Source organism: Canis aureus, chromosome 6, assembly GCF_053574225.1.
Source record: "Canis aureus isolate CA01 chromosome 6, VMU_Caureus_v.1.0, whole genome shotgun sequence".
NCBI lineage: Eukaryota > Metazoa > Chordata > Mammalia > Carnivora > Canidae > Canis > Canis aureus.
This window is the reverse complement of record NC_135616.1, coordinates 27,703,661-27,730,965: the sequence shown is the minus strand read 5'-3', so window position 1 is coordinate 27,730,965 and position 27,305 is coordinate 27,703,661. Positions and strand designations below refer to the sequence as shown.

Genomic DNA, 27,305 nt, shown 5'->3' with positions numbered 1-27,305 from the left:
CTAAAATAAAAAATAATTATAATAAATGTTGGCAAGAATGCAGAGGATCTAGCTCTCTCTTGCATTGTTGGTGGGAATAGAAGATGGTAAACCACTTTGAAAATAGTTCAGCAGTTTCTTAGAGAATTAAATATACATTTATGATACAATAATCCAAAGAAATTAAAATGTTATACTCACACAAAAACTTATATGTAGGAATGTTCATAGCAGCTTCATTTCTAACAGTCAAAAACTGAAAAGGAAGGGCACCCGGCTGGCTCTGTGGGTTGAGTGTGTGAATCTCCTGATCTCAGGGTTGTATGTTCAAGCCCCATGATGAGTGTAGAGATTACTTTAAAAAATAAAAATCTTAAAAAAAAGTGGAAAGAAGCCAAATTTACTTTCAACAGGTAAATGGTTGAACTGTGGTACATCCACCCATGGAATATTACTGGCCCATAAAAGGGACGAACTTTGATACATGTAACAATTTGGATGGATTTAAATGGAATTAAGGTGAGTGGGGGGAAAAAGCCAATCTCTAAAGATAGCATACTGTATGATTCCATTTATACAGCATTCTTGAAATGACAAAATTATAGAGATGGAGTATAAATTAACAGTTGCTATGGATTAGGGAAGGGGATAGGAAGGATGTCTATAAAAAAGACCACATAGGTGATTCTTGTAACAAAACCATTTTGTATCTTTACTCTGGTGATGGTATAGAAATCTACACATGATAAAACTGCATACAACTAGATATAAATACAAGTGAGTGCATGTGAAATCTATACAAGGTTGACGAGTCCTATCAATGTCAATTTCCTGGTTGTAATATTGTGTTAGAGTTAATCAAATTACTACCATTGGTGAAAATTGGGGAGAGGGGGTCATAGAGTCTCTCTCTATCATTTCTTAGCACTATAAGTGAATCCCAATTACCTCAAAATAAAAAGTTTGTATTTTTAAAAATGTATCACCTTGGAGCATCTGGCTGGCTTAGTCAGTCGAGTGGTCAACTCTTGATTTTGGTTCAGGTCATGACCTCAGGGTCCTAGGATTGAGCCCCATATCTGGCTCCATGCTCAGCAGGGAGTCTGCTTAAGTATTCTCTCTCTCCTCTTTGCCCCTCCCCACTGTTCTAGCACACACATGTTCTTTCTCTAAAATAAATTAACTTAAAAAAAAAAAAGAGGAAGTATTACCTTGCTATTCTATCTTTGTTTCCATGAGTCCTGAGCTAGAATAAAATAAATATCCTTGAGTCGGTACTGATTAAAAAAAATAACAAAATCAATATTGAAATAAGTAAAAATAAATATGGTAAAAGCACATCCTTAAATAAGAATTCCAACTAATAAATGCAAAAAAATAGGGGAAACATAAAGTAACTATTAGAACATCACAGTAATAGTTGTTGCAGTGAAGTCCCTTTGATGAGTGTTTATAGCAGTGAGTAAAAGTTTCAGAAAAAAACAATGGATTTCAATAATCCCCATGGACCTCCTCCAATTTATTAATTACAGAGATAACAATGTAACTTTTCAGGGGAGAAACCTAGTACACTCTACATCAACTATGTCATCACAGTTAAAATCACAAGTAACAAACAACACACCAACATCATACCTCCCCTGATACAATATCATAATAAAACATAATCATGGAAAACATGAAAAAAAATAAACCAAATTGAAAGAAATACTATAAAATTCTGACCAGTATTCTTCAAAAGTGACAAGGTCAAGGAAAGCAAAGAATCTAACATACTACCACAAATGGGAGGAGACTAAGGAAACATGAAAAATGAATATAAAATGTGATACTGGAACAGAAAAAAACTTAGGAAGGAAAGCTGGAGAAATCAGAATAAACAGTAGTTAATTAATACTACTGTACCAACATTAATTTATGATAATTGCAATAAATTATTCAAAACTTATCTTTAAAGCAAGCTAGGTGAAAGATATCAGAACCCATCATAGCTTTCTTTAGAGTGTTTTATTGAGTGTAAGTTACATATAACGAGGTTAACCCATTTACAGTGTACAATTCAATGGCTTTTCATATATTTTCAGAGTTCTACAACTATTACCATAATCTAATCATAGAACATTTTTATCTTTCCCAAAAGAAACCTTGGATTCATTAGCAGTCACTTCCCATTTTTCATCCTCCAATACTGTACTATTTCAGCAACTTTTCTGTACACCTAAAATACTTCAAAATAATACAAAATAGTAATGATCATATTACACTACATTAAAATTTAAATATATGTTAAACATATACAAAAATACATAAATATATACAAAATTATGACACACTACAAATGGCACATAATCAAGAGAAGAAAATGAAGTTATTGAGTTTTAAAGTTCTTGAAATGTTTAGTATAGAACTAAACGTACCAATTACTATTAGACTATAATTAGTCAAGAATGTGGATGGCAAATTCCCAGTGTGGCCACAGGTTCATTTAAATAGTAAAATGAGGGGCGCCTGGGTGGCTCAGTTGGTTGAGCATCTGCCTTAGGCTCAGGTCATGATCCCAGGGTCCTGGAATCAAGTCCTGCATATGGCTCCCTGCTCAGTGGGGAGTCTACTACTCCCTCTCTCTCTGCCCCCTATCCTATTCATGTGTGCACACTCTTTCAAATAAATGAGATCTTTTAAAAATAATAACAAAAAAAAAAAACAGGAAAATGAGTACATTGAATACAACCAATAACACCATCAAATACATAACACAAAAATGACAAAACTAAAAGTAAAATACGTAAGTTTCCAATCACAGCATGACCTCCTTTTACCTTTTTTTTTTTTTTTAAGATTTTATTCATCTCTTCATAAGACACAGAGAGAAAGAGAGAGGCAGAGACACAGGCAGAAGGAGAAGCAGGCCCCACACAGGGAACCCGATGTGGGACTCAATCTCAGGACTCCAGGATCACACCCTGGGCTGAAGGCAGGTGCCAAACCGCCAAGCCACCCAGGGATTTCCTTTTACCTTAATAACCACTTTTAAAGGCCCCACCTTTAAATACAGTCACACTCTGAGGAACTAGGAGTTAGCATTTCATATGAATTTGGTGGGGTCACAATTTAGCACATGACAAGCACATAACGCATATATGTTGGCTGTTAGAGACTCAATTTAAATTAAAAAGCACAAAGATAGAAAGCTAAAATATAGAAAAAGATATAATATGCAAATATCAATAAAAGAGTAACCAAAAGAGAGTTGGGTTGGCTGTACTAATAGATTTCAAAACAAAAATGTTACAAGATGAAGAGATGTTATATATTGATAAAAGGGTTAATTCTTCTAGAATATATTAAAATTAGAAAAATAAACCCACCAAACAACAGTCTCTAAAGAAGCACTGAAAAACTGAGGAGAAATATAGTTCAATATATTTCAATAACCAACTATCAATAACAAATAGAACATCTAGATGCAAGATCACCAATAAAAAAGGAAGGACTTGAACAACATTATAAGCCAACAGACTTATATAGAACCAAACAGCTGAATCAGCATTCTTTTCCAGTGCACATGGAACATTCTCCAGGATAAATCATGTATTAACTCACAAAACAATTCTCAATATATTTAAAGAGACTGAAAGCATGCAAAGTCTCTTTTCCACTGCAACAGAATAAAGCTCAAAATCAATACGGGAAAGAAAAGTGGAAAATTCATAAATACATGGAAATCAACAAACTCAAACAAATGGATCAAAGAAAAAAAATCAAGGAAAATTAGAAAGTACTTAAGATGAATGAGATCAAACCTACGATCAAACAACTTATCAAAACCTATGGGGTACAGCTAAAGCAGTACTCATAGGGATATTTATGGCATAAATGCAAAAATTAGAAACCAAGAGAGATTTCAAGTCAGTAACTAAATATACAACTTAACGACTAGAAACTAAAACCCAAATCTTGCAAAAGGAAGAAAATAATAAGGAGCAAAGATAAATGAAACAGACAATAGAAAGACAATAGAGAATCTAGAAAATCAAAAGTTAGCTTGTTGAAAAGATCAACAAAATTTAAAAATCTTTAGCTTCGACTGATAAATGAAAGATGATGTAAATAAAATTGGAAATGAAAGTAGGGACATTACTACTAACTATAAACAAATAAAAAGGATTTTAAGAGAATAGCACAAAAAATTGTATGTCTTATAAATTGGTAAACCTATATGAAATAAACACTCCTAAAAGCACAAAAATTATCAACACTGTCTCAAGAACAAATGGAAAAATCTAAATAGGTCTTTAACAAGTAAGAATATCTAAACAGTAATCAAAAACTGCCCTACAAAGACAATCTAAGAACCAGATATTTAATGGATGAATTCTACCAAATATTTATTTTTCTACCGAATATTTAAAGAAGAAATAACATGAATCATTTGCAAACTCTTCCAAAGAACATAAGAAAAGGGAATACTCCCTAACTCATCCTATAAGGCCAGTAGTACCTGCCTTAAGCCATGCAAAGAAACTATGAAAAAAAAATAATAAAACTATAGATCAAGATCCCTTATGAATATAGATTCAAAAATCCTCAAAAAAAATTGCCAGCAAACCAATTCAAAAATGTATTAAAAAGGGATTATAAAACACGACCAATTGGTATTTATCCCAAAAATGTCAGGGTGGTTTAACATAAGAAAATCAATCAACACAAATTTAGCAAACAAATCAACAAAAATATGTGATCATATCAACTGACACAGAAAAGGCTTTTGAAAAAATCCCCAATGCTCCAACTAGGAATAAAAGGAAACTTGCTTAACATGGTAAAGGAATTTATGAAAAATTCACAGCTGAGATCTTATCTTATTGATAAACTGAAAGCTTTCCCACTAAGTTCAGGAACAAGATAAGGATGCCTGCTTCTACCACTTCATTCAGCAATGTACTGGAACTTCAAGCCAGAGGAAAAAGAAAGAAGAGGAACCATCTCTGCAGATGACATGATTCTATATATAGAAAATCCATGAAGAATCCACAAAAAAAACTATTAGAACCAATAAACAAATGTAACAAAGTATCAGGGTACAAGATTAATATACAAAAATATTCCCTATTTCTAGACACTACCAATAAACAATCTGAAAAGTATTAAGAAAACAATTCTTGGGACACTTGGGATAGAGTCTCACATTGGGCTGCCTGCCCTGAAAAACCTGAAAGAAAGAAACAAACAATTCTATGGGGTGCCTGGGTGGTTCATTAGGTTAAGCCGAATGGCTCAGGTGATCCCTGGGTCCTGGGGTTGAGCCCTGCATCGGGTTCCCTGCTCAGTGAGGAGTCTGCTTCTCTCCATCCCTCTGCCTCTCCCCCAGCTCATGCGTGCAATCTCCCTGTCTCCCTCTCTCTCTGTCAAATAAATAAATTATTTTTTTAAAGATTTTATTTATTTATTCATGAGAGAGAGAGAGGCAGAGACACAGGCAGAGGGAGAAGCAGGCTTCATGCAGGGAGCCCAACGTGGGACTCAATCCCGGGACTCTAGGATCATGCCCTGGGCCGAAGGCAGGTGCCAAACCACTGAACCACTCAGGGATCCCACAAATAAATAAATTCTTAAAAAAGAAATAATTCTATTTACAGGAACACCAAAAAGAAAATTCTGGGAAAAAATTTAAAAGTGAAAGACTTGTACATTGAAATGTTACTAAAATAAATTAAAGACTTAAATACTAAAAGACATTTCATTTTTGTGGTCTGTAACACTTAATACTATTAAGTATTAATAGTACATATTACATATTAAGTAATATGGCAATATTCCCCAAAGTGATCTACATATTTAATGTAATCTATCAAAATCTCAACTGGTTTTTTTTTTCAGAGGCAGAAAAGCTGATCTTATAATTCATATGGAATTGCAAGAGACACAGAACAGCTCATACAATCTTTCAAAAGGAAGAACAAAGTTAAAGGTGTTGTATTTCATGCTTGCTACAAAGATACATTAATCAAAACAATGTGGTATTGGTATTAGAAAAGACATACAGATCAATGAAAAAAAGTACTGAGACTCCTGAAATAAATTCATATACTTCTGGTCAATCAATTTTTGACAACGGTACCAAGACCATTAAATGGGAAAAGAACAGTCTCTTCAACAAATAATGCTGGGACAAATGAATTTCCACATGCAAAAAACAGTGGATAAAGAAACTGTCGTATTATCCATACAATAAGATATTTTTCAGCCAACCTTGAAAATATTATACTAAGTGAAAGCCAGGGAGAAGAAGCTATGAACTATATGATTCCAATTACATGAAATACTGAGAGTGAGCAAATGGATACAGGAAAAAAATAAATTAGTTATCATCAGGGGCTGGGAGTAAAGGGAGAATGGGAAGCAACTGCTTAATGAGTAGTTTCCTTTGGGGTGAAAATGTTCTGGAACTAGATAGTAATGCAACATTCTTGTATATGAAATGTCATTAGTATTCAATTTTATATTCTAGGTATTTTATTGTATTATGGTATAATGTGCAATGATTCCTCTTATATGAGGTACTAGAAAAGTAACATTCACAGATGGAGAAAGGAGAATGGTGATTATCAGGGGTTGATGGAGAGCGAACGGAGAGTTTTAGTTTTGGAAGATGAAGAGTTCAGGAGACTGGCTGAACAACAAGGTGAATGCATTTAACACTACTGATCTATTCACTTAAAAATGATTAAGATGGGGGCAGCCCGAGTGGTTAAGTGGTTTAGCGCCGCCTTCAGCCCAGGATGTGATCCTGGAGACTAGGGATGGAGTCCCACATCTGCCTCCCGGTGTGAGGCCTGCTTCTCCCTCTGCCTGTGTCTCTGCCTCTCTGCCTCTCTGTCTCTCTCTCTTGAATAAATAAAATCTTTTAAAAAATGATTAAGATGATAAATTATATGTTATATGTATTTTACCACAATTTAAAAAATAAACCAAAAGATGCACAAAGATAGTTCATGAATACCACAAGTATTTGTCATGAAACCAAAATCTTTGACAAACATATTAGCTCAAACTCAGCAACGTATTAACAACAAAAACCAAAACCACCATACCCAAGTGGGGTTAAGCTAGGAATACAAGGTAAATTAAACATTCAAAAACCAATCAATATAATTTACTACATTAACAGAGAAAAAAACAAATCATATTACTAGCACAATAAAGAAAAATCATTTACAAAGTTCTACTCCTATTTATGATTTAAATAAACAACTCTCAGCAAACTAGGAACAAAAATAAATTTCCTTGACTTGATAAAGACGTCTACAAACAACCTTCAGCTTACATTATACTTAATGGTGAAAGACTCAGTATCAGGAACAGGAAGGCAAAGATATCCACTTTAGTTCAACTTTGTAGCAGAAGTCTAGCCAATGCAAAAGGGCAAGAAAAAGAAACAAAGTATCTGCAAATTGGAAAGGGAAAAATAAAATTTTATTTGTAGTTGACATGATTATTACTGAAAATCCAGAGTATTCAGCCAAAAAACTATTATAGTAAGTGAATTTAAAAAGTTTGAGATCAAGCCAATATTAAAAAAACAATTCTGTTTTATCATATGAGAAATGAAATAAAATCAAAAATTAAATGTATAATAAAAATTGTAAATTATGCCACTTACAAGGGTATCAAAAACATAAAATACTTAAGGGCAATATATGTGCTATTTTATAGCCTGTGCCATGAAAACTAGAAATCATTACAGAAAAAAAACTTAAGATAATCTAAATAAATGGAGAAACATGACATAACACCAATTGAAAAACTCAATAATGTGAAATGTCAATTTTCCTCAAGCTGATCTACAAATTCAGTACATCCCAAACAAAATTCTAGGAGGCAACTTTCCTTTAAATATTAACAAGCTAATTCTAAAATTTATAGTGAAATGTAAAGAACCTCAAAAAGCCTAAAGAGTTTTCAAAAAGAGCAAATCAGGCTTACCTGATTTCAAAAGACTTACTGTAAAACTACAGTAATCAAGTCAGTTTGGTATTGGCCAAAGGGCAACACAAAGATCACTGTAATGGAATGAAATACCCAGGGAAAGGCATGCATGTATGGTCAGTTTTTGATAAGAAGGAGGAGGTAATTCTGCATTAACGGTAGTCTTTTCTAACAGAGGGAAAAAAAATATTTGCTACCTTGGGATAGGCAAGACTTTTTAGATAGAACACTAAAGACATGAACAACAAAAAAATCGATGCATTGAAGTTCAGCAAAATAATAGATCTTGCTTTACAAAATAAACATTAAGATAATTAAAGCAAGGTTGGGGGGAAAAACCATAATATCCATATGTTTGACAACTTGCATCCCGAGTATATAAAGAACACCTCAATTTCAAGAAGAGAAAGGAACAGGTAAAAAAAAAAAAAAACAGGCAAAAAATTTAACAGACACTTAAAAGAATGGCCAAGGATCCCATTCATCTTAGGGAAACACAAATTAATTCCACAAGGAGGTATCACCATGCTCATTAGAATGACTAAAATTTTTAAAAATGACAATATCAACAGTTAGTGAATATGTTGAATGATGGCATTTTCATCAGTTGTTAGTGGAAGTGTGAAATAATACAACCACATCAGGAAACAGTCTGGCAATTTCTTATAAAGTTAAGTATAGATTTAATTTAGAACTGAGTAATTCTATACTTTAGGTACAGAAGAAAAAATACATCATATCCACACAAATACTTGTACATGAATACTACTGAAGTTTTATTCACAAAGGGCAAAAACTAAAACAACCCAAACATCCATTTAACAGATGAATAAACAAACTAAAGTACAAGCAAACAATGGAGTACTAATCAATAATTTAAAAAATGAACTACTCCTACACACAACAAACTGAAAAAAAATCTCAAAAACATTACTCCCTGAAGTCAGATACAAAAAGACAAATATTCTGTTTCATTTATAAGAAAGATCTAAAATAGTCAAATTCACGGAACACACAGAATAATGGTTACCAAGGACTCGGGAGGAGGGGAGAATGAGGAGTTATTTTTAGTGGATATAGAGTTTCAATAATGAAAAAGTTCTGGAAGTGAATTGTGGCAATGTTTGTAAAACAATATGAATGTACTTAATACCACTGAACTGTATACTTAAAAATGGTTAAGATGGTAAATTTTATGTTATATATATTTTACCACACACAAAATCATTTTCTGAGGGAAAAAAGCCAGACTGAAGAGAGTATGTACTATGGGCCATTTACATGGCATGTCAGAATATGTAAACCAAGAAATAATGACAGAAATCACATGAATGGCTGTCCAGGATGGAGAAGAGAGGAAGGAACTGATTGTAAAAGATCTCAACAGAACTTTTTAAAGTGACCTTACATTTGCCAAAACTCACTGAAGTATATACTTAAAATGCAAACATATATTTAAAAATATATGCATATATACTATTGCATGTAAACTGTAATTCTATATATTTTAAATAAATAAGCTTGAAGAGAGAATGAAATGCAACAGAGCAGAAAATAAAACTACAGACTCTTTCTAGGAATAAGGTTATGTTGTGGTGTACAAAGTAGTAGCTGGAAAAAAATATGTGGTCCAAGGAATATTTCTCAAGATAAAAGAGAAATGATTGTATTCAATGACAAGAGGAAACCAGTTATTTGAAACCAGGGTGAAATCCAGAGGTAAAAAAAACTTAAAGGCTAGGAATGTTTTGTTGCCATTGTTTGAGGCATATGGAATTTTGTTCTCTACTTCTCCACTTCAATAAAAATGAGTCTTGTTAAAAAAAAAAAAAAAAAAAAAAAAGGAGGAAGAAATTGGTTTGGTAAGAAGAAGCACAATAAAGTAGACTGAAATAGCCAATATCCAACAGAGGAAACAGCAAACTCAAGAAACGAACAAAGTATGCATTATTCCCATATATCTGCATATTAATAGTAAAGTAATAATCAAGTTTCTAGCAATATCAGCAAATTTATACTAATACTAACCTTACTAACCTTATAGTAACAACCTGACTCTCCAGCAAGAAACTAGCATTTTGCTAAGAAAGCAGAAGGTTGCTGAAACCAAAACAATATGCTCTAGTATTTCAGGTATCCTCCAAGCCTTGTAGCTGAAATAAAATAGATGAGTTAGGACAGCAATGGCAAAGTCAAACCAATCGTAATAGTTTCTCAATGCCATCAAGCATATGTAAGGATATCCACACCATCTACTTGGTAAAAAGCCTTGTGAGAAAATCATCTTTAAATACAGAGGGTAAAATGTTTTCCCAGTACAAAAAACACTATTTGAAGTGAATGAAAAGTCTATTTCAGAGACTAGAACAGCCAAAGAATTCTAGAGAATGAAATTACTGCTCCTCTCAGGTGGCATATCAAATTCAGACTATGGCATGTACTTTTAAATAGTCATAACGTATATTCTAACCCTCAAAACATCATTGTTGTCATCTTTTAAAAGCAATTCTATGATTTAGTAAGGCAATTTTTTAACTTCAATCTTTTTATAAAAGCTTCTACAGGGGATCCCTGGGTGGCTCAGCAGTTTGGTGCCTGCCTTTGACTCAGGGCGCAATCCTGGAGTCCCGGGATCGAGTCCCGCATCAGGCTCCCTGTGGGGAGCCTGCTTCTCCCTCTGCCTGTGTCTCTGCCTCTCTCTCTCTCTATGTCTATCATAAATAAATAAATAAATCTTTTTAAAAAAATCCTAAAAAAAAAAGCTTCTACAAACATTATTTTAAGGTCTTGACATGAAATACATTTTGAAACACTTCATACAGTTATTTTCAATTAAAAATAAATAAAGAAAAGACCTATCTCTAAATATGCAATTCAATGACAAAAACTAGTACTATTTTAATCAACTTTTAGGTACGGCCTTTCCTTAATTTTGACTTTTACAACTTATATTAATACATTCCTCTATAGACATCTTCATCTATTAAGTATTTTAAGACCCCTAAACTGGAAGTAATATGGACAAAAAAATTACTTCAAGAGATATGCTTCATATACATCATTAATAAACTGGAACAGTACAACCAAGTAGCTATGAACTTATCATTCTCAAAATTCAAAATCCCTTCTTTTGAATTCTGAAAGCATCAGTTAGCAAAATTACAAAAGACATTCTTGTGATGGACTACAGTAAAATGAATGTTCCCTTCTGTTTGGGTCTACAACAAAACCAAAGGTAATTGCTAGGACTCTAATTACAACATATCAATCTACACTGACAGCAGAGCTAAGCTTCTACATTTTCCCTTTCGTTAGAGGACTGCTTCACATATGTGTACCAATTAACTGGAGAAATTAAATAAACAAGAAAATGTGAAATGGAAGTGGTTTGTTCTGGTGTTTCTTTCTTTTTTTCTACTTTTCTTTTTTTGGGGCCACAGAATACTTTTTTCTAAAAGTCTCTGCTTCCAGAAGATCAATGACACAATGACATCAAAACATAGTAACGTCTATTTTTAAAAATTGTTATATCTCTTATGTAATAATACATTTCATATAAGATTTTATCTCACCTGGCCAGTTCTTTAATTAAATTTGCAATGCGTCTTTTGTCTTCCAGACATAAATCCTTCAATGATGCACTCTTTATTCCTCCTCTGCAGAAATTCTAATACAAAACAAAAGAAGCTTTTGGTTAACTTTTGCTAAAAACAATTTTTTAAGACTTTTTGAGAAATCTCTTAAAATTAATACAGGAGGGGGGCTCCTGGTTGGCTCAGTCAGTTAAGCATCTTCCCCTTTATTATTCCCCTCCCAGGGTCCTGGAATCAAGCCCTGCATTGGGCTCCCTGTTCAGCAAGGAACCCGCTTCTCCCTCTCCTCCCTGCTTGTGCTCTCTCTCTCTTTCTGTCTCTTTCTCTCTCAAATAAATAAATAAAATCTTAAAAACAAAATTAGTACAGGAGGTAAAATTTCTCAGATATCTTTTCTCTGTTGGAACACTCTTTACCTGTTTCATTCAAAACCCTACCATGATTTCAAAATAGGCTAAGAAACTGTCTGTCCAGCAGGAGACATCATAAAACTTACATAGAGAAACACATAGAGAAATTTTCATAAAGAACACAAAAGGTAGAAATGTCCCCACTTAAATACAAGAGAATATTAAAGAAACAACTCTCCCTTGATGATTATCACAAACAAACACCTAATGGAAGATATTAAGAACTTTTCCTAGGCTATACAGGCCCCAGGGTGCTTAAAAGTACATGAAGGTTGGCAGCAGAGGCACTGGTTTCTATGTTCTTGATATATCCTAAAGTTCATACCAATCGGTACTAGATCAAAGAAAGAGTAATATCAGCCAACACATGACTAATGTTTACTGCATGTCAGGAACATTTTAAGTACTTTATACCTACTAACCCATCTCATCTTTACAACAAGACTATTAAGTAGGTATTATTTCTATTTACAGTGAGGGTACATCTTGCCTGGGATTACAGCAGTTAAAGTAGCAGAATCAAGACTCAAGCACAAGTTCCAGAGTATGTGCTCTCAACCACTGAACTATCTCATCTCTTGTGTTATAAAAAGTTCTCCTACTACTTGAACTTCATTAAGAAGGGTCTTTAAAGAGATGCCTGGGTGGCTCAGTGGTTGAGTGTCTGCCTTTGGCTCAATGCGTGATCCCAGGGTCCAGGATCGAGTCCTGCATTGGGCTCCTTGCGGGGAGCCTGCTTCTCCCTCTGCCTGTCTCTCTCTCCCCCTCTCTCTCTTTGTCTCTCTTGAATAAATAAATAAAATCTTTAACAAAAAAAAAAAAAAAAAGAAGGGTCTTTAAAGCAATGAAACTCAGGGAGTCACAGGAAAACTAGAGGTAACATGTAATTGGAAGGAACCCTTGGCATCTGTACAACCACAAAGTAGGTTAGTCCAAATTCTTCAGATAGCCAAGGACAATCCAAGACCTCTAAAATGAGTCCTGGAAATACTGATAGCCAAAGATGGGAAAGACAGGGGAGAAAAAGGAAATGGAAAAAAGGAGATGGTAAAAAAATAAAACAAGTTTGATTTTGGATATGGTCAACTTAAGATGCCAGAAAGATAGCCATATGGAAATGTTCTGGCAGGAAGTTGGAAATGTGGGTCTAGCTCTCAAGTCAGAGTAAAACATAAAGATTTAAACTTCAACCATAAAATATTATGGATGATATTTAGATTTTTATTATTTTCTTTATACTTCTGTTTTAGTTTTTTTTAAGTTAAGAAATTAGATTTTAAAGATCATCTATGAATCCAAGATAATAAATTAAAATTGGTATTTGAAAGGACAAGAAGAGAATCAGAAGGATATAATATTGTGGCAGAAAAAAATGTTTCAAAGAGTACAGTGTTAACAGTGCTAATGATCAAAAAAGCTACACAGAATGTGGAAAGAAGTCATTCAATTTGGCAATGGGAAAAGTTGCTGAAAACACATGAGAAGACATCTGAGTGGTGGTGCAGCGAGTAAAAGAACAAGAGAAACTCTTGCACATGAGCAAGAATTTCAGCAGCATTATGTTTAACAGAACATCCTTGAAAATACAAATGTTTGTCAATTAGAGAATAAACTATAGCATATTTACACAATGGAATTCTGTAGGAACTGGTTGTTATGCTATTTAGTGACTTTCATCTTCAAACCTACCCTTCTGAGCCCTCGGGTGTGGTCCTGTGGCTCAGACCCTAGAAAAGTCACTTCTCCTTTGCCAGATGACTCTGTTAAAATCTGCCAATAGGACGAACTAGAGGGAGACCAGAGGTTCAGAAGAAAAGACACAGTCCTTCCTCTTCACATCTTGTTCCCACTAGTGTCACCTCTGCCAGAGTGTGCCCTGGCAAGGACAGTTGATTCCTGTTTGCAATTTTCCCAGCCTTGGCAGAACCAGGCTTTAGCATGTCTCCTTGGGACAGCAGTACCAGTTAGGCTGATTCCCAATCAGCAGCAGTCCAAGTTCCAGCTGTAAAGGGCCTCTCCTCCAAGCTTCTAAGTTTTAATAAATCCAATTTGCTCTGGCTGTCTTCCTAGTCCCAGAGATGGGAGTTGTTTCTTGAAGTTACTACCAATCATGATATCTTAGTGTTCTTTTTTTTTCTTTCTTTTTTTTTAATAATAAATTATGTTTTATTGGTGTTCAATTTGCCAACATACAGAATAACACCCAGTGCTCATCCCATCAAGTGCCCCCTCAGTGCCCGTCACCCATTCACCCCCACCCCCCACCCTCCTCCCTTTCCACCACCCCTAGTTCGTTTCCCAGAGTTAGGAGTCTTTATGTTCTGTCTCCCTTTCTGATATTTCCCACACATTTCTTCTCCCTTCCCTTATATTCCCTTTCGCTATTATTTATATTCCCCAAATGAATGAGAACATATAATGTTTGTCCCTCTCCGATTGACTTATTTCACTCAGCATAATACCCTCCAGTTCCATCCACGTTGAAGCAAATGGTGGGTATTTGTCGTTTCTAATGGCTGAGTAATATTCCATTGTATACATAAACCACATCTTCTTTATCCATTCATCTTTCGATGGACACCGAGGCTCCTTCCACAGTTTGACTATTGTGGACATTGCTGCTATAAACATCCGGGTGCAGGTGTCCCAGCATTTCATTGCATCTGTATCTTTGGGGTAAATCCCCAACAGTGCAATTGCTGGGTCGTAGGGCAGGTCTATTTTTAACTCTTTGAGGAACCTCCACACAGTTTTCCAGAGTGGCTGCACCAGTTCACATTCCCACCAACAGTGTAAGAGGGTTCCCTTTTCTCCGCATCCTCTCCAACATTTGTGGTTTCCTGCCTTGTTATTTTCCCCATTCTCACTGGTGTGAGGTGGTATCTCATTGTGGTTTTGATTTGTATTTCCCTGATGGCAAGTGATGCGGAGCATTTTCTCATGTGCGTGTTGTATCTTAGTGTTCTATTTGCGGTTTCTGTTCTCCAGCACCAATTTAACAAGTCTTTATATTAAATATTCTTAGTTTTAAAAAAATGACTAAACCCTGACTGAAGTATCTGTGAAATGAAATGACATATAGTGGGTGACTGGGAGCTCAGTTGGTTAAGCGTCTGACTCCTGGTTTCAGCCCAGATCATGATCTCATGTGAAGTGAGATCAAGCGTTGAGTCAGGCTCCACGCTTAGCAGGGTGTCTGCTTGAAGATTTTTCCCTCTGCTCTTCCCTTACCTCTTTCTCATTCAAATAAATAAATAAATATTTAAAAGAAAATAGAAATGACATATAACTATATAAAACTTAAGTAAATCTCATGAACATAATGTTAAGCAAAAAAAGCAAATGATGCAATACACATAGAAGGAGCTTATTTATATAAAGTTCCAGCATCAGGCTCCCTGCATGGAGCCTGCTTCTCCCTCTGTCTATGTCTCTGCCTCTCTCTCTGTGTCTCTCATGAATAAATAAATAAATTTAAATAAATAAATAATAAATAAAATTCCAAATATATATAACACCGAACATTGTTTAGAAACCAATTATGTATTTAGACTATATTGGACAAAGGTTGGTAAACTACAGCTTCAAGCCAAATCTGGCTCACTGTTTTTGTAAATAAGGGTTTATTAAAACACAGCCATGTACATTCATTTACACATCAACTTATATATGACTCTTCACACTACAGTGGCAGAGTTGAGTAAGTGAGACAGAGACCACTTAGTTCACAAAGGCTAAATATTTACTACCCGGCCCTTTACAGGAAAAGTCTGTCAACTCCTAACATTAAAAAAAAAAAAAAAAAGAAAGAAAGAAACATAAAATTCAGGATGGGTATTACCAAAGTAGATGACACAGTAAGGGAAGGACATACCTCTACAGCCACTTGGCTTATGATAAAATCATTGCAATTCAGTGGGAAGAAGAATGGTCTTCTCTAGAAATAGTGCAGACCAACAGACTGTCAGTATGGAAAAATGAACTGAACTAACTTAACACCATACCCATACTAATTCCTGATGAATAATGGATTTCACAGTGAGGAGTGAAACAATGTGGCTTCTAAGAGAGAGAACCTGCTGCCAAGAGTGTAGTTGCCTAATAGCCTCACCTACCTAACTACTGTCATACCTTTTGGTCCACTGTGGTGGTCACAAAACTGCCAATCACTAGAAACACCAGAGGTACTAGAACTGAGCAATTTTGTTTGATATGACATCCTTAAAGAACAATATTCACTCTGGGGTTTCCCATTAGCCTGAAAGACACTACCTCAGACCACAAGACAGTATGAAGTGTGAAGTTTTCCCTAGTCAATTTTTCTTCTTTCTTTCTTCTCTCACAGATGCCAGGCCTGCAATAAAATCCTAAGACTCTCCTTGTCTATTCCTGTTCACTTTACTCTCTATCTTTGTCAGCTTTTCCTCTATTAAACCTCTTCCAGGGATCCCTGGGTGGCGCAGCGGTTTAGCGCCTGCCTTCGGCCCAGGGCGCGATCCTGGAGACCCAGGATCGAATCCCACGTCGGGCTCCCGGTGCATGGAGCCTGCTTCTCCCTCTGCCTGTGTCTCTGCCTCTCTCTCTCACTGTGTGCCTATCATAAATAAATAAAAAAAAAAAAAAAAAAAAAAAACCTCTTCCATTTTTACTTTCATCTTAGTATCTATTTCCCAGAAAACCTGAGTTGACATCATTACCATTCTGAAAACCTTAATGAATTAAGGACCTAGCTATTGAACATCAATGGCTACAAAGATCACATACAGAAAAACCACAAAGACGTTATGTTCTCTGAAGAAAAACATACACAACATCTAGTTTTGAGAGAAAAATGCATACGCACATCCCCTCCTCACACACACATCATTTCTAGTTTTGCAACAAAATAAATACACACATACACAACCCCTACATTCCACCTCCAGGCAAAAAGGAGTAATAGGAACCACACTTACCCCAATGCCTAAAACAACCAAAAAAACTAGCAAAATATGTGATAAAGCAGTTCTCAAATGCTGGACAGCAGGCAACACAGGAAAGTGATCACTGAAAGAGGGGAACCAAATAAGGCAAGCCATGTAATCATCCTAGCTAAACTGCTTCTGGAGTTTTCAGGGTGCATTTTGGGGAAACCCAGATGGGAGTCCAGCAATCTCCCCAAGTTGAGAAGATAGAGCTGGGAGTCCAGGACAGCCAAAGTGTCTAGAGTTTGAGGAAAAGAGTAATGGAGAGGATAGAGCAGCATGGAATGAGAGCTCTAGGGATCTGCAGATGGTTCCCTGCACATCAACCACCAAGTACTGGTGAGCATTTGTCTATGAGGAAATCCACCAAAAGCCAGGGAAAGAACAACTCAGAACATAATAGTCTCTGTAGCTAATGCAGTGCCAGGAATAGTCCATGTTCCAACCAGCCAAAGTGGAAAATCTCATAATTTAAAGGGGCATCAGAAAGAGTCCTCAAAAGGGCACTGCCTACCGTTGGCAAAATTAGCCCCGTATTAAAAGCTGCCTTGGTATTACCTTTAAAAGTTTAAATCCAAACTTTAAAAAGATCAAACTACTCCCAAATAACTTAGTCTCAGAAAAAAAAGCTCAATTAATTATAAAAATACAAAATATCGAGAACTCAAAAAAAAAAAAAAAAAAAAAAAAAAAAAAAAAAAAGCATGATCCATACTGCCTGGGGGCATCCAATAAAAAACAACCAGACAGGTAAAGAAGCAGAAAAATGCGATATATAATTAGAAAAATTACTCAATTACAAAAATTACTCAATTTAAATCTCTCTCTAAATAACTCAGATGATAGGGATGCCTGATGTCTCAGTGGTTGAGCGTCTGCCTTCAGCTCAAGGTGAGGACCCAGGTCCTGGGATCAAGTCCCACATCGGGCTTCCAACAGGAAGATTGCTTCTCCCTCTGCCTGTGTCTCTGCCTCTCTCTCTCTGTGTCTCATGAATAAATAAATAAAAGTTTTTTAAAAAAACACCTCAGATAATAGAATTATAAATAAGAACATTAAAATAGTTATTTATATTCCATATGTTCAAGAAACTAGAAGACTAGCAGGTTAAGTAGAGACATGAAATATATAAATAAGAACAAAAGATCGAAGTTGAACTTCTAGAGATAAAAACATTGTCTTATATAAAAAATATACTGAGAGGAGGAGGGGCAAGATGGCAGAAGAGTAGGGTCCCCAAGTCACCTGTCCCCACCAAGTTACCTAGATAACCTTCAAATTATCCGGAAAATCTATGAATTCGGCCTGAGATTTAAAGAGAGAACAGCTGGAACGCTACAGTGAGAAGAGTTCGCGCTTCTATCAAGGTAGGAAGACGGGGGAAAAAGAAATAAACAAAAGGCCTCCAAGGGGGAGGGGTCCCGCGAGGAGCCGGGCTGAGGCCGGGGCGAGTGTCCCCAGGAAAGGAGAGCCCCGTCCCGGAGACGCAGGAGCTGCACCAACCTTCCCCTGCGGAAAGGGGCCCGCAGGGAGTTAGAGCAGGACCCCAGGAGGGTGGGATGCCCTCAGGCTCCCTGGGACACTAACAGACACCTGCGCCCCGGGAAGAGCGCCCTGAGCTCCCTAAAGAGCTGCAGCACACAGGGCGGACCGGGAGCAGCTCGGAGGGGCTCGGGCGGCGGCTCCGCGGAGGGGGCTGCCCGGCGGGATTGCGAATCCAACAGTGCAGGCCCCGGAGCACAGGGCGCTGGGACACAGCCCAGGATCCGACCTCCCCCGGGGACAGGCAGAGGCCGGGAGGGCCCAGGACAGCAAGGACGCTCCTGCCCGAGCTGAGCAGATCAGCAGCCCCGCCCCGAAACATACAGGCCCTGCAGACTGAGAGCACCGGAGTTACTGTGGGAGCTGAATCCAAGGCTCCAGAGCTGGCCCACCACTGGGGCTGTTCCTCCTGGGGCCTCACGGGGTAAACAACCCCCACTGAGCCCTGCACCAGGCAGGGGGGCACAGCAGCTCCCCCAAGTGCTAATACCTGAAAATCAGCACAACAGGCCCCTCCCCCAGAAGACCAGATAGACCGACAAGTTCCAGGGGAAGTCAAGGGACTTAAAGTATGCACAATCAGAAGATACTCCCCCGTGGTTTTTTGTTGTTGTTGTTGTTGTTTGTTTTGTTTTTTTTTTCCTTTCTAATATTTTTCCTTCCCCCACCCTGTTTTGCTTTCTTTCTTTTTCTTTCTCTTTTTCTTTTTTTTCTTCTTTTTCTTTTTTTGTTTTCTCTTTTCTTTCCTTCTTTCTCTCCTCTCTTTTTCTCCTTTTCCCAATACAACTTGCTTTTGGCCACTCTGCACTGAGCAAAATGACTAGAAGGAAAACCTCACCTCAAAAGAAAGAATCAGAAACAGTCCTCTCTCCCACAGAGTTACAAAATCTGGATTACAATTCAATGTCAGAAAGCCAATTCAGAAGCACTATTATACAGCTACTGGTGGCTCTAGAAAAAAGCATAAAGGACTCAAGAGACTTCATGACTGCAGAATTTAGAGCTAATCAGGCAGAAATTGAAAATCAATTGAATGAGATGCAATCCAAAGTAGAAGTCCTAACGATGAGGGTTAACAAGGTGGAAGAACGAGTGAGTGACATAGAAGACAAGTTGATGGCAAAGAGGGAAACTGAGGAAAAAAGAGACAAACAATTAAAAGACCATGAAGATAGATTAAGGGAAATAAACGACAGCCTGAGGAAGAATAACCTGCGTTTAATTGGGGTTCTCGAGGGCGCCGAAAGGGCCAGAGGGCCAGAATATGTATTTGAACAAATTCTAGCTGAAAACTTTCCTAATCTGGGAAGGGAAACAGGCATTCAGATCCAGGAAATAGAGAGATTCCCCCCCCTAAAATCAATAAAAACCGTTCAACACCTCGACATCTAATAGTGAAGCTTGCAAATTACAAAGATAAAGAGAAGATCCTTAAAGCAGCAAGAGACAAGAAATCCCTGACTTTTATGGAGAGGAGTATTAGGGTAATAGCAGGCCTCTCCACAGACACCTGACAGGCCAGAAAGGGCTGGCAGGATATATTCAGGGTCCTAAATGAGAAGAACATGCAACCAAGAATACTTTATGCAGCAAGGCTCTCATTCAAAATGGAAGGAGAGATAAAGAGCTTCCAAGACAGGCAGGAACTAAAAGAATATGTGACCTCCAAACCAGCTCTACAAGAAATTTTAAGGGGGACTCTTAAAATTCCCCTTTAAGAAGTTCAGTGGAACAATCCACAAAAACAAGGACTGAATAGATATCATGATGACACTAAACTCATATCTCTCAATAGTAACTCTGAATGTGAACGGGCTTAATGACCCCATCAAAAGGCGCAGGGTTTCAGACTGGATAAAAAAGCAGGACCCATCTATTTGCTGTCTACAAGAGACTCATTTTAGACAGAAGGACACCTACAGCCTGAAAATAAAAGGTTGGAGAACCATTTACCACTCAAATGATCCTCAAAAGAAAGCAGGGGTAGCCATCCTCATATCAGATAAACTAAAATTTACCCCGAAGACTATAGTGAGAGAAGAAGAGGGACACTATCTCATACTTAAAGGATCTATTCAACAAGAGGACTTAACAATCCTCAATATATATGCCCCGAATGTGGGAGCTGCCAAATATATAAACCAATCAATAACCAAAGTGAAGAAATACTTAGATAATAATACACTTATACTTGGTGACTTCAATCTAGCTCTTTCTATACTCGATAGGTCTTCTAAGCAAAACATCTCCAAAGAAACGAGAGCTTTAAATGATACACTGGACCAGATGGATTTCACAGATATCTACAGAACTTTACATCCAAAATCAACTGAATACACATTCTTCTCAAGTGCACATGGAACTTTCTCCATAATAGACCACATACTGGGTCACAAATCGGGTCTGAACCGATACCAAAAGATTGGGATCGTCCCCTGTATATTCTCAGACCATAATGCCTTGATTAGAACTAAATCACAACAAGAAGTTTGGAAGGACCTCAAACACGTGGAGGTTAAGGACCATCCTGCTAAAAGATGAAAAGGTCAACCAGGAAATTAAGGAAGAATTAAAAAGATTCATGGAAACTAATGAGAATGAAGATACAACCGTTCAAAATCTTTGGGATGCAGCAAAAGCAGACCTAAGGGGGAAATACATCGCAATACAAGCATCCATTCAAAAATTGGAAAGAACTCAAATACAAAGCTAACCTTACACATAAAGGAGCTAGAGAAAAAACAGCAAATAAGATCCTACACTCAGGAGAAGAGAATTAATAAAGATTCGAGCAGAACTCAACGAAATCGAGACCAGAACTGTGGAACAGATCAACAGAAACAGGAGTTGGTTCTTTGAAAGAATTAATAAGATAGATAAACCATTAGCCAGCCTTATTAAAAAGAAGAGAGAGAAGACTCAAATTAATAAAATCATGAATGAGAAAGGAGAGATCACTACCAACACCAAGGAAATACAAACGATTTTAAAAACATATTATGAACAGCTATACACCAATAAATTAGGCAATCTAGATGAAATGGACGCATTCCTGGAAAGCCACAAACTACCAAAACTGGAACAGGAAGAAATAGAAAACCTGAACAGGCCAATAACCAGGGAGGAAATGGAAGCAGTCATCAAAAACCTCCCAAGACACAAAAGTCCAGGGCCAGATGGCTTCTCAGGGGAATTCTATTAAACGTTTAAAGAAGAAACCATACCTATTCTCCTAAAGCTCTCTGGAAAGATAGAAAGAGATGGAGTACTTCCAAATTCATTCTATGAGGCCAGCATCACCTTAATTCCAAAAGCAGACAAAGACCCCACCGAAAAGGAGAATTACAGACCAATATCCCTGATGAACATGGATGCAAAAATTCTCAACAAGATACTAGCCAATAGGATCCAACAGTACATTAAGAAAACTATTCACCATGACCAAGTAGGATTTATCCTGGGGGCACAAGGCTGGTTCAACACCCGTAAAACAATCAATGTGATTCATCATATCAGCAAGAGAAAAACCAAGAACCATATGATCTTCTCATTAGATGCAGAGAAAGCATTTGACAAAATACAGCATCCATTCCTGATCAAAACTCTTCAGAGTGTAGGGATAGAGGGAACATTCCTCAACATCTTAAAAGCCATCTACGAAAAGCCCACAGCAAATATCATTCTCAATGGGGAAGCACTGGGAGCCTTTCCCCTAAGATCAGGAACAAGACAGGGATGTCCACTCTCACCACTGCTATTCAACATAGTACTGGAAGTCCTAGCCTCAGCAATCAGACAAAAAAGACATTAAAGGCCTTCAAATTGGCAAAGAAGAAGTCAAACTCTCCCTCTTCGCCGATGACATGATACTCTACATAGAAAACCCAAAAGCCTCCACCCCAAGATTGCTAGAACTCATACAGCAATTTGGTAGCGTGGCAGGATACAAAATCAATGCCCAGAAATCAGTGGCATTTCTATACACTAACAATGAGACTGAAGAAAGAGAAATTAAGGAGTCAATCCCATTTACAATTGCACCCAAAAGCATAAGATACCTAGGAATAAACCTCACCAAAGATGTAAAGGATCTATACCCTCAAAACTATAGAACACTTCTGAAAGAAATTGAGGAAGACACAAAGAGATGGAAAAATATTCCATGCTCATGGATTGGCAGAATTAATATTGTGAAAATGTCAATGTTACCCAGGGCAATTTACACGTTTAATGCAATCCCTATCAAAATACCATGGACTTTCTTCAGAGAGTTAGAACAAATTATTTTAAGATTTGTGTGGAATAGAAAAGACCCCGAATAGCCAGGGGAATTTTAAAAAAGAAAACCATATCTGGGGGCATCACAATGCCAGATTTCAGGTTGTACTCCAAAGCTGTGGTCATCAAGACAGTGTGGTACTGGCACAAAAACAGACACATAGATCAATGGAACAGAATAGAGAACCCAGAAGTGGACCCTCAACTTTATGGTCAACTAGTATTCAATAGAGGAGGAAAGACTATCCACTGGAAGAAAGATAGTCTCTTCAATAAATGGTGCTGGGAAAATTGGACATTCACATGCAGAAGAATGAAATAAGACCACTCTCTTGCACCATACACAAAGATAAACTCAAAATGGATGAAAGATCTAAATGTGAGACAAGATTCTATCAAAATCCTAAGGAGAACACAGGCAACACCCTTTTGAACTCGGCCTCAGTAACTTCTTGCAAGATACATCCACAAAGGCAAAAGAAACAAAAGCAAAAATGAACTATTGGGGCTTCATCAAGATAAGAAGCTTTTGCACAGCAAAGGATACAGTCAACAAAACTAAAAGACAACCTACAGAATGGGAGAAGATATTTGCAAAAGACGTATCAGATAAAGGGCTAGTTTCCAAGATCTATAAAGAACTTCTTAAACTCAACACCAAAGAAACAAACAATCCAATCATGAAATGGGCAAAAGACATGAACAGAAATCTCACAGAGGAAGACATAGACATGGCCAACATGCACATGAGAAAATGCTCTAAATCACCTGCCATCAGGGAAATACAAATCAAAACCACAATGACACCAGTTAGAATGGAGAAAATTAACAAGGCAGGAAACCACAAATGTTGGAGAGGATGCAGAGAAAAGGGAACCCTCTTACGCTGTTGGTGGGAATGTGCACTGGTGCAGCCACTCTCGAAAACTGTGTGGAGGTTCCTCAAAGAGTTAAAAATAGACCTGCCCTACGACCCAGCAATTGCACTGTTGGGGATTTACCCCAAAGATATAGATGCAATGAAACGCCAGGACACCTGCACCCCGATGTTTATAGCAGCAATGGCCACAATAGCCAAACTGTGGAAGGAGCCTTGGTGTCCATCGAAAGATGAATGGATAAAGAAGATGTGGTTTATGTATACAATGGAATATTACTCAGCCATTAGAAACGACAAATACCCACCATTTGCTTCAACGTGGATGGAACTGGAGGGTATTATGCTGAGTGAAGTAAGTCAATCAGAGAAGGACAAACATTGTATGTTCTCATTCATTTGGGGAATATAAATAATAGTGAAAGGGAATATAAGGGAAGGGAGAAGAAATGTGTGGGAAATATCAGAAAGGGAGACAGAATATAAAGACTCCTAACTCTGGGAAAAGAACTAGGGGTGGTAGAAGGGGAGGAGAGCGGGGGGGTGGGAGTGAATGGGTGACGGGCACTGGGGGTTATTCTGTATGTTGGTAAATTGAACACCAATAAAAAATAATAAAATTAAATTAAATTAAATTAAAAAATAAAATAAAATAAAATAAAATAAAATCATAAAATAAAATAGAAATAAATAAAATAAAATAAAATAAAATAAAATAAAATAAAATAAAAAATATACTGAACAAGATCAGTGGCAGATTAGACATTGCAGAGGACGATTAATGATTGAAGACAAAGCAATATAAACCATCTATAGATAAACACAGAACAACAACAAAACTGGATAAAAAAACAGCAAGAAGCTGTGATAAATAGCCTAATATTTGCTTCAAAATATGTCCTCAGAAAAAGTTGAGGGGACATAATATTTCAACACATTATGGCCAAAAATGTTCTCAATTTTATGAAAACTACAAACTCTCAAATCCAAAACAAATTCCAACTAAAGACACATTTAGAAAATTAGTTCAAGGCATACTATAATCAAATTGCTTGAAATTAGGGATAAAAGGAAAATCCTAAAAATAGTTTAAACTCACATACTAAACATAAAAGAATAGAAGGACAGCAGACTTCTCAAAAACAGTGAAACCAGGCAACGATGCAATGACATCATTCAAGTACTAAAGGGAAAAAAAACTCTCAACTGAAAATTCTATAGCCAGTAAAAACCAAAGTGAAACAAAGACTTTATCAGACATACAAAAGCCAAAATATCCATTTCCAGTGTACCTGAACTATAATAATGTTACAGAAGTACTTTAAGCAGATGGAGAAATAACAAGGATATCAAAAGGAAAACAAGTGAAAAGGTAACCACAAGGGTAAATATAAAAGGCTTTTATTGAAGGGCACCTACATGGCATAGTCAGTTAAGCGACCCACTCTTGGTTTTGGCTCAGGTTATGATCTCAGGGTCATGAGATCGAGGCTCACATCAGGTTTCCCGCTCGATGCAGAGTCTGCTTGAGATTCTTTCTCCCTTTCCCACTCATGCTCTCTCTCTAAAATAAATAAATCTTTAAGGGCAGCCCGGGTGGCTCAGCGGTTTAGCGCCGCCTTCAGCCCAGGGCCTGATCATGGAGACCCAGGATCGAGTCCCACATCGGGCTCCCTGCGTGGAGCCTGCTTCTCCCTCTGCCTGTGTCTCTCTGCCTCTCCTTCTCTCTGTGTCCCTCATGAATAAATAAATAAAACCTTTAAAAAAAAATAAAAAATAAATAAATCTTTAATAAAAAATAAAAATAAATAAAAGACTTTTAATTATTTGAACCTCTTTAAAACACAACTGAAATAAAAGGAATCCAAATCATAAAGGGAGATATATCTCTATTCACAGATGGCATAATTATATATAAAAAAAAATAAGAAATTCACCAACAACTATTAGATTCAAACTAATAAGTGAATTTAGAAAGATTGTAGGATACAAAACCAGTAGATAAAATCAACTATATTTCCATACACTAGCAACAAATAACCCAAAGATAAAGAAAACAATTCCATTAATAATGGCATCAAAAATATAAATATTTAGAAATCTTTAGAAATAAACTGAACAAAAAGAACACAAGATATGTACACTTAAAACTATAAAACACTGCTGAAAGAAATTATAGAAGAATACATAAATGAAAAGCTATCTCATACACCATATTCAAGGACTGGAAAAATTGGTACTATGTAGAGTACTCTCCAAATTTATCTAAATATTTGCTGCAATTGCTATCAAAATTCAGTCTGACTTTTGAGAAGAAATCGCTAAGGTGATTCTACAATCTCTAAGGAAATTGAAAGGATGTAGAATAGCCAAAATCTTTAAAAGGAAAACCAAAGTTGGGGATCCCTGGGTGGCTCAGCAGTTTAGTGCCTGCCTTCCGGCCCAGAGCATGATCCTGGAGTCCCATGATCAAGTCTCAGTATCAAGTCCCACATCGGGCTCCCTGCTTGGAGCCTGCTTCTCCCTCTGCCTGTGTCTCTGCCTCTCTTTCTCTCTCTGTCTCTCCTGAATAAATAAATAAAATTAAAAAAAAAAAAAAAAAAGGAAAAGAAAAAAAGAAAACCAAAGTGGAGGACAATCAGGAAATCATTTCCTGATTTCAAAACATAATCCCAAACAATAATTAGCTTGGTATTGGCATAAAAATAGAAATGTTAATCAATGGAATAGAATTGAGAGTCTACAAATAAACACATTTATATGGTTAAGGGATTTTCAACAAGGGTGCCAGAGCAATCAAAGGGAAAAGAATAACCTTAACAAATGATGCTGGGACAAGTGGATATCCAAATGCAACAGAACAAATTGAGCTACATACAAAAATTAAATCAAGATGTATCAAAGACTAAATGTAATACCTAAAACTATAAAACTCATAGAAGAAAATATTGGTGTAAATGTTTCAGAACTCGGATTAGGCAATGAGTTTTTAGATATGACAGCAAAGCACAGACAACAACTGAAAAAAAATTGATAAACTGGACCTCGAAATTAAAACTTTCATGCTTCAAAGGACACCAATAAGAAACTGAAAGACAATGCACAGAACAGGAGAAACTATCTGCAGATCATATATCTTATAAAGGATTTGACAATGGAATGTATAAAGAACTCTTAACTTCCGTAAAAAGACAACCAATTGATAAGGATCTGAATGGACATAGCTCTAAAGAACATTATATATAAATGGCCAAGAAGCACATGAAAAAATGATTATTATAAGTATTAGGAAAATACAAATCAAAACCACAATGAGATACCCCACTTCATACTCTCTAAGATGGCTATAATAAAAAAGATAGCTCTAAAGTGTTGGTGAAAATGTGGAGAAACTGGAATCCTCATTCATATATTGCTGATAATATATAAACTGGAATGGCCATTTTGGCAGTTCATCAGAAGGTTAAACAGAATTACTATATGACCCAGCAATTTTACTTCTAGGCACAACCAGGAGAATTGAAAATATATATCCACACAAAAACTTGTATGTGAATGTTCATAGCACCATTATTCATATAGCCAAAAAAACCTAACAACCCAAAAGTCCTTCAACTGGTGAACAGATAAATATACACTCAGCCATAAAAAGTAATGAAGTAATAATACAGGG

The 27,305-nt window shown here is 36.6% G+C and overlaps 1 protein-coding gene across 11 annotated transcripts in view; it reads right to left on the bottom strand.

Annotated features, from left to right (window-relative positions):
* KIAA1328 (KIAA1328 ortholog) overlaps positions 1–27,305 on the bottom strand; it is a 366,861-nt gene that overhangs the window by 328,512 nt on the left and 11,044 nt on the right. For all 11 annotated transcript variants that reach the window (XM_077900521.1, XM_077900522.1, XM_077900515.1 and 8 more), the window contains one exon: positions 11,541–11,635. In XM_077900521.1, the coding sequence (XP_077756647.1) occupies positions 11,541–11,635 (95 nt within the window). The remainder of the gene's footprint in view (positions 1–11,540; positions 11,636–27,305) is intronic.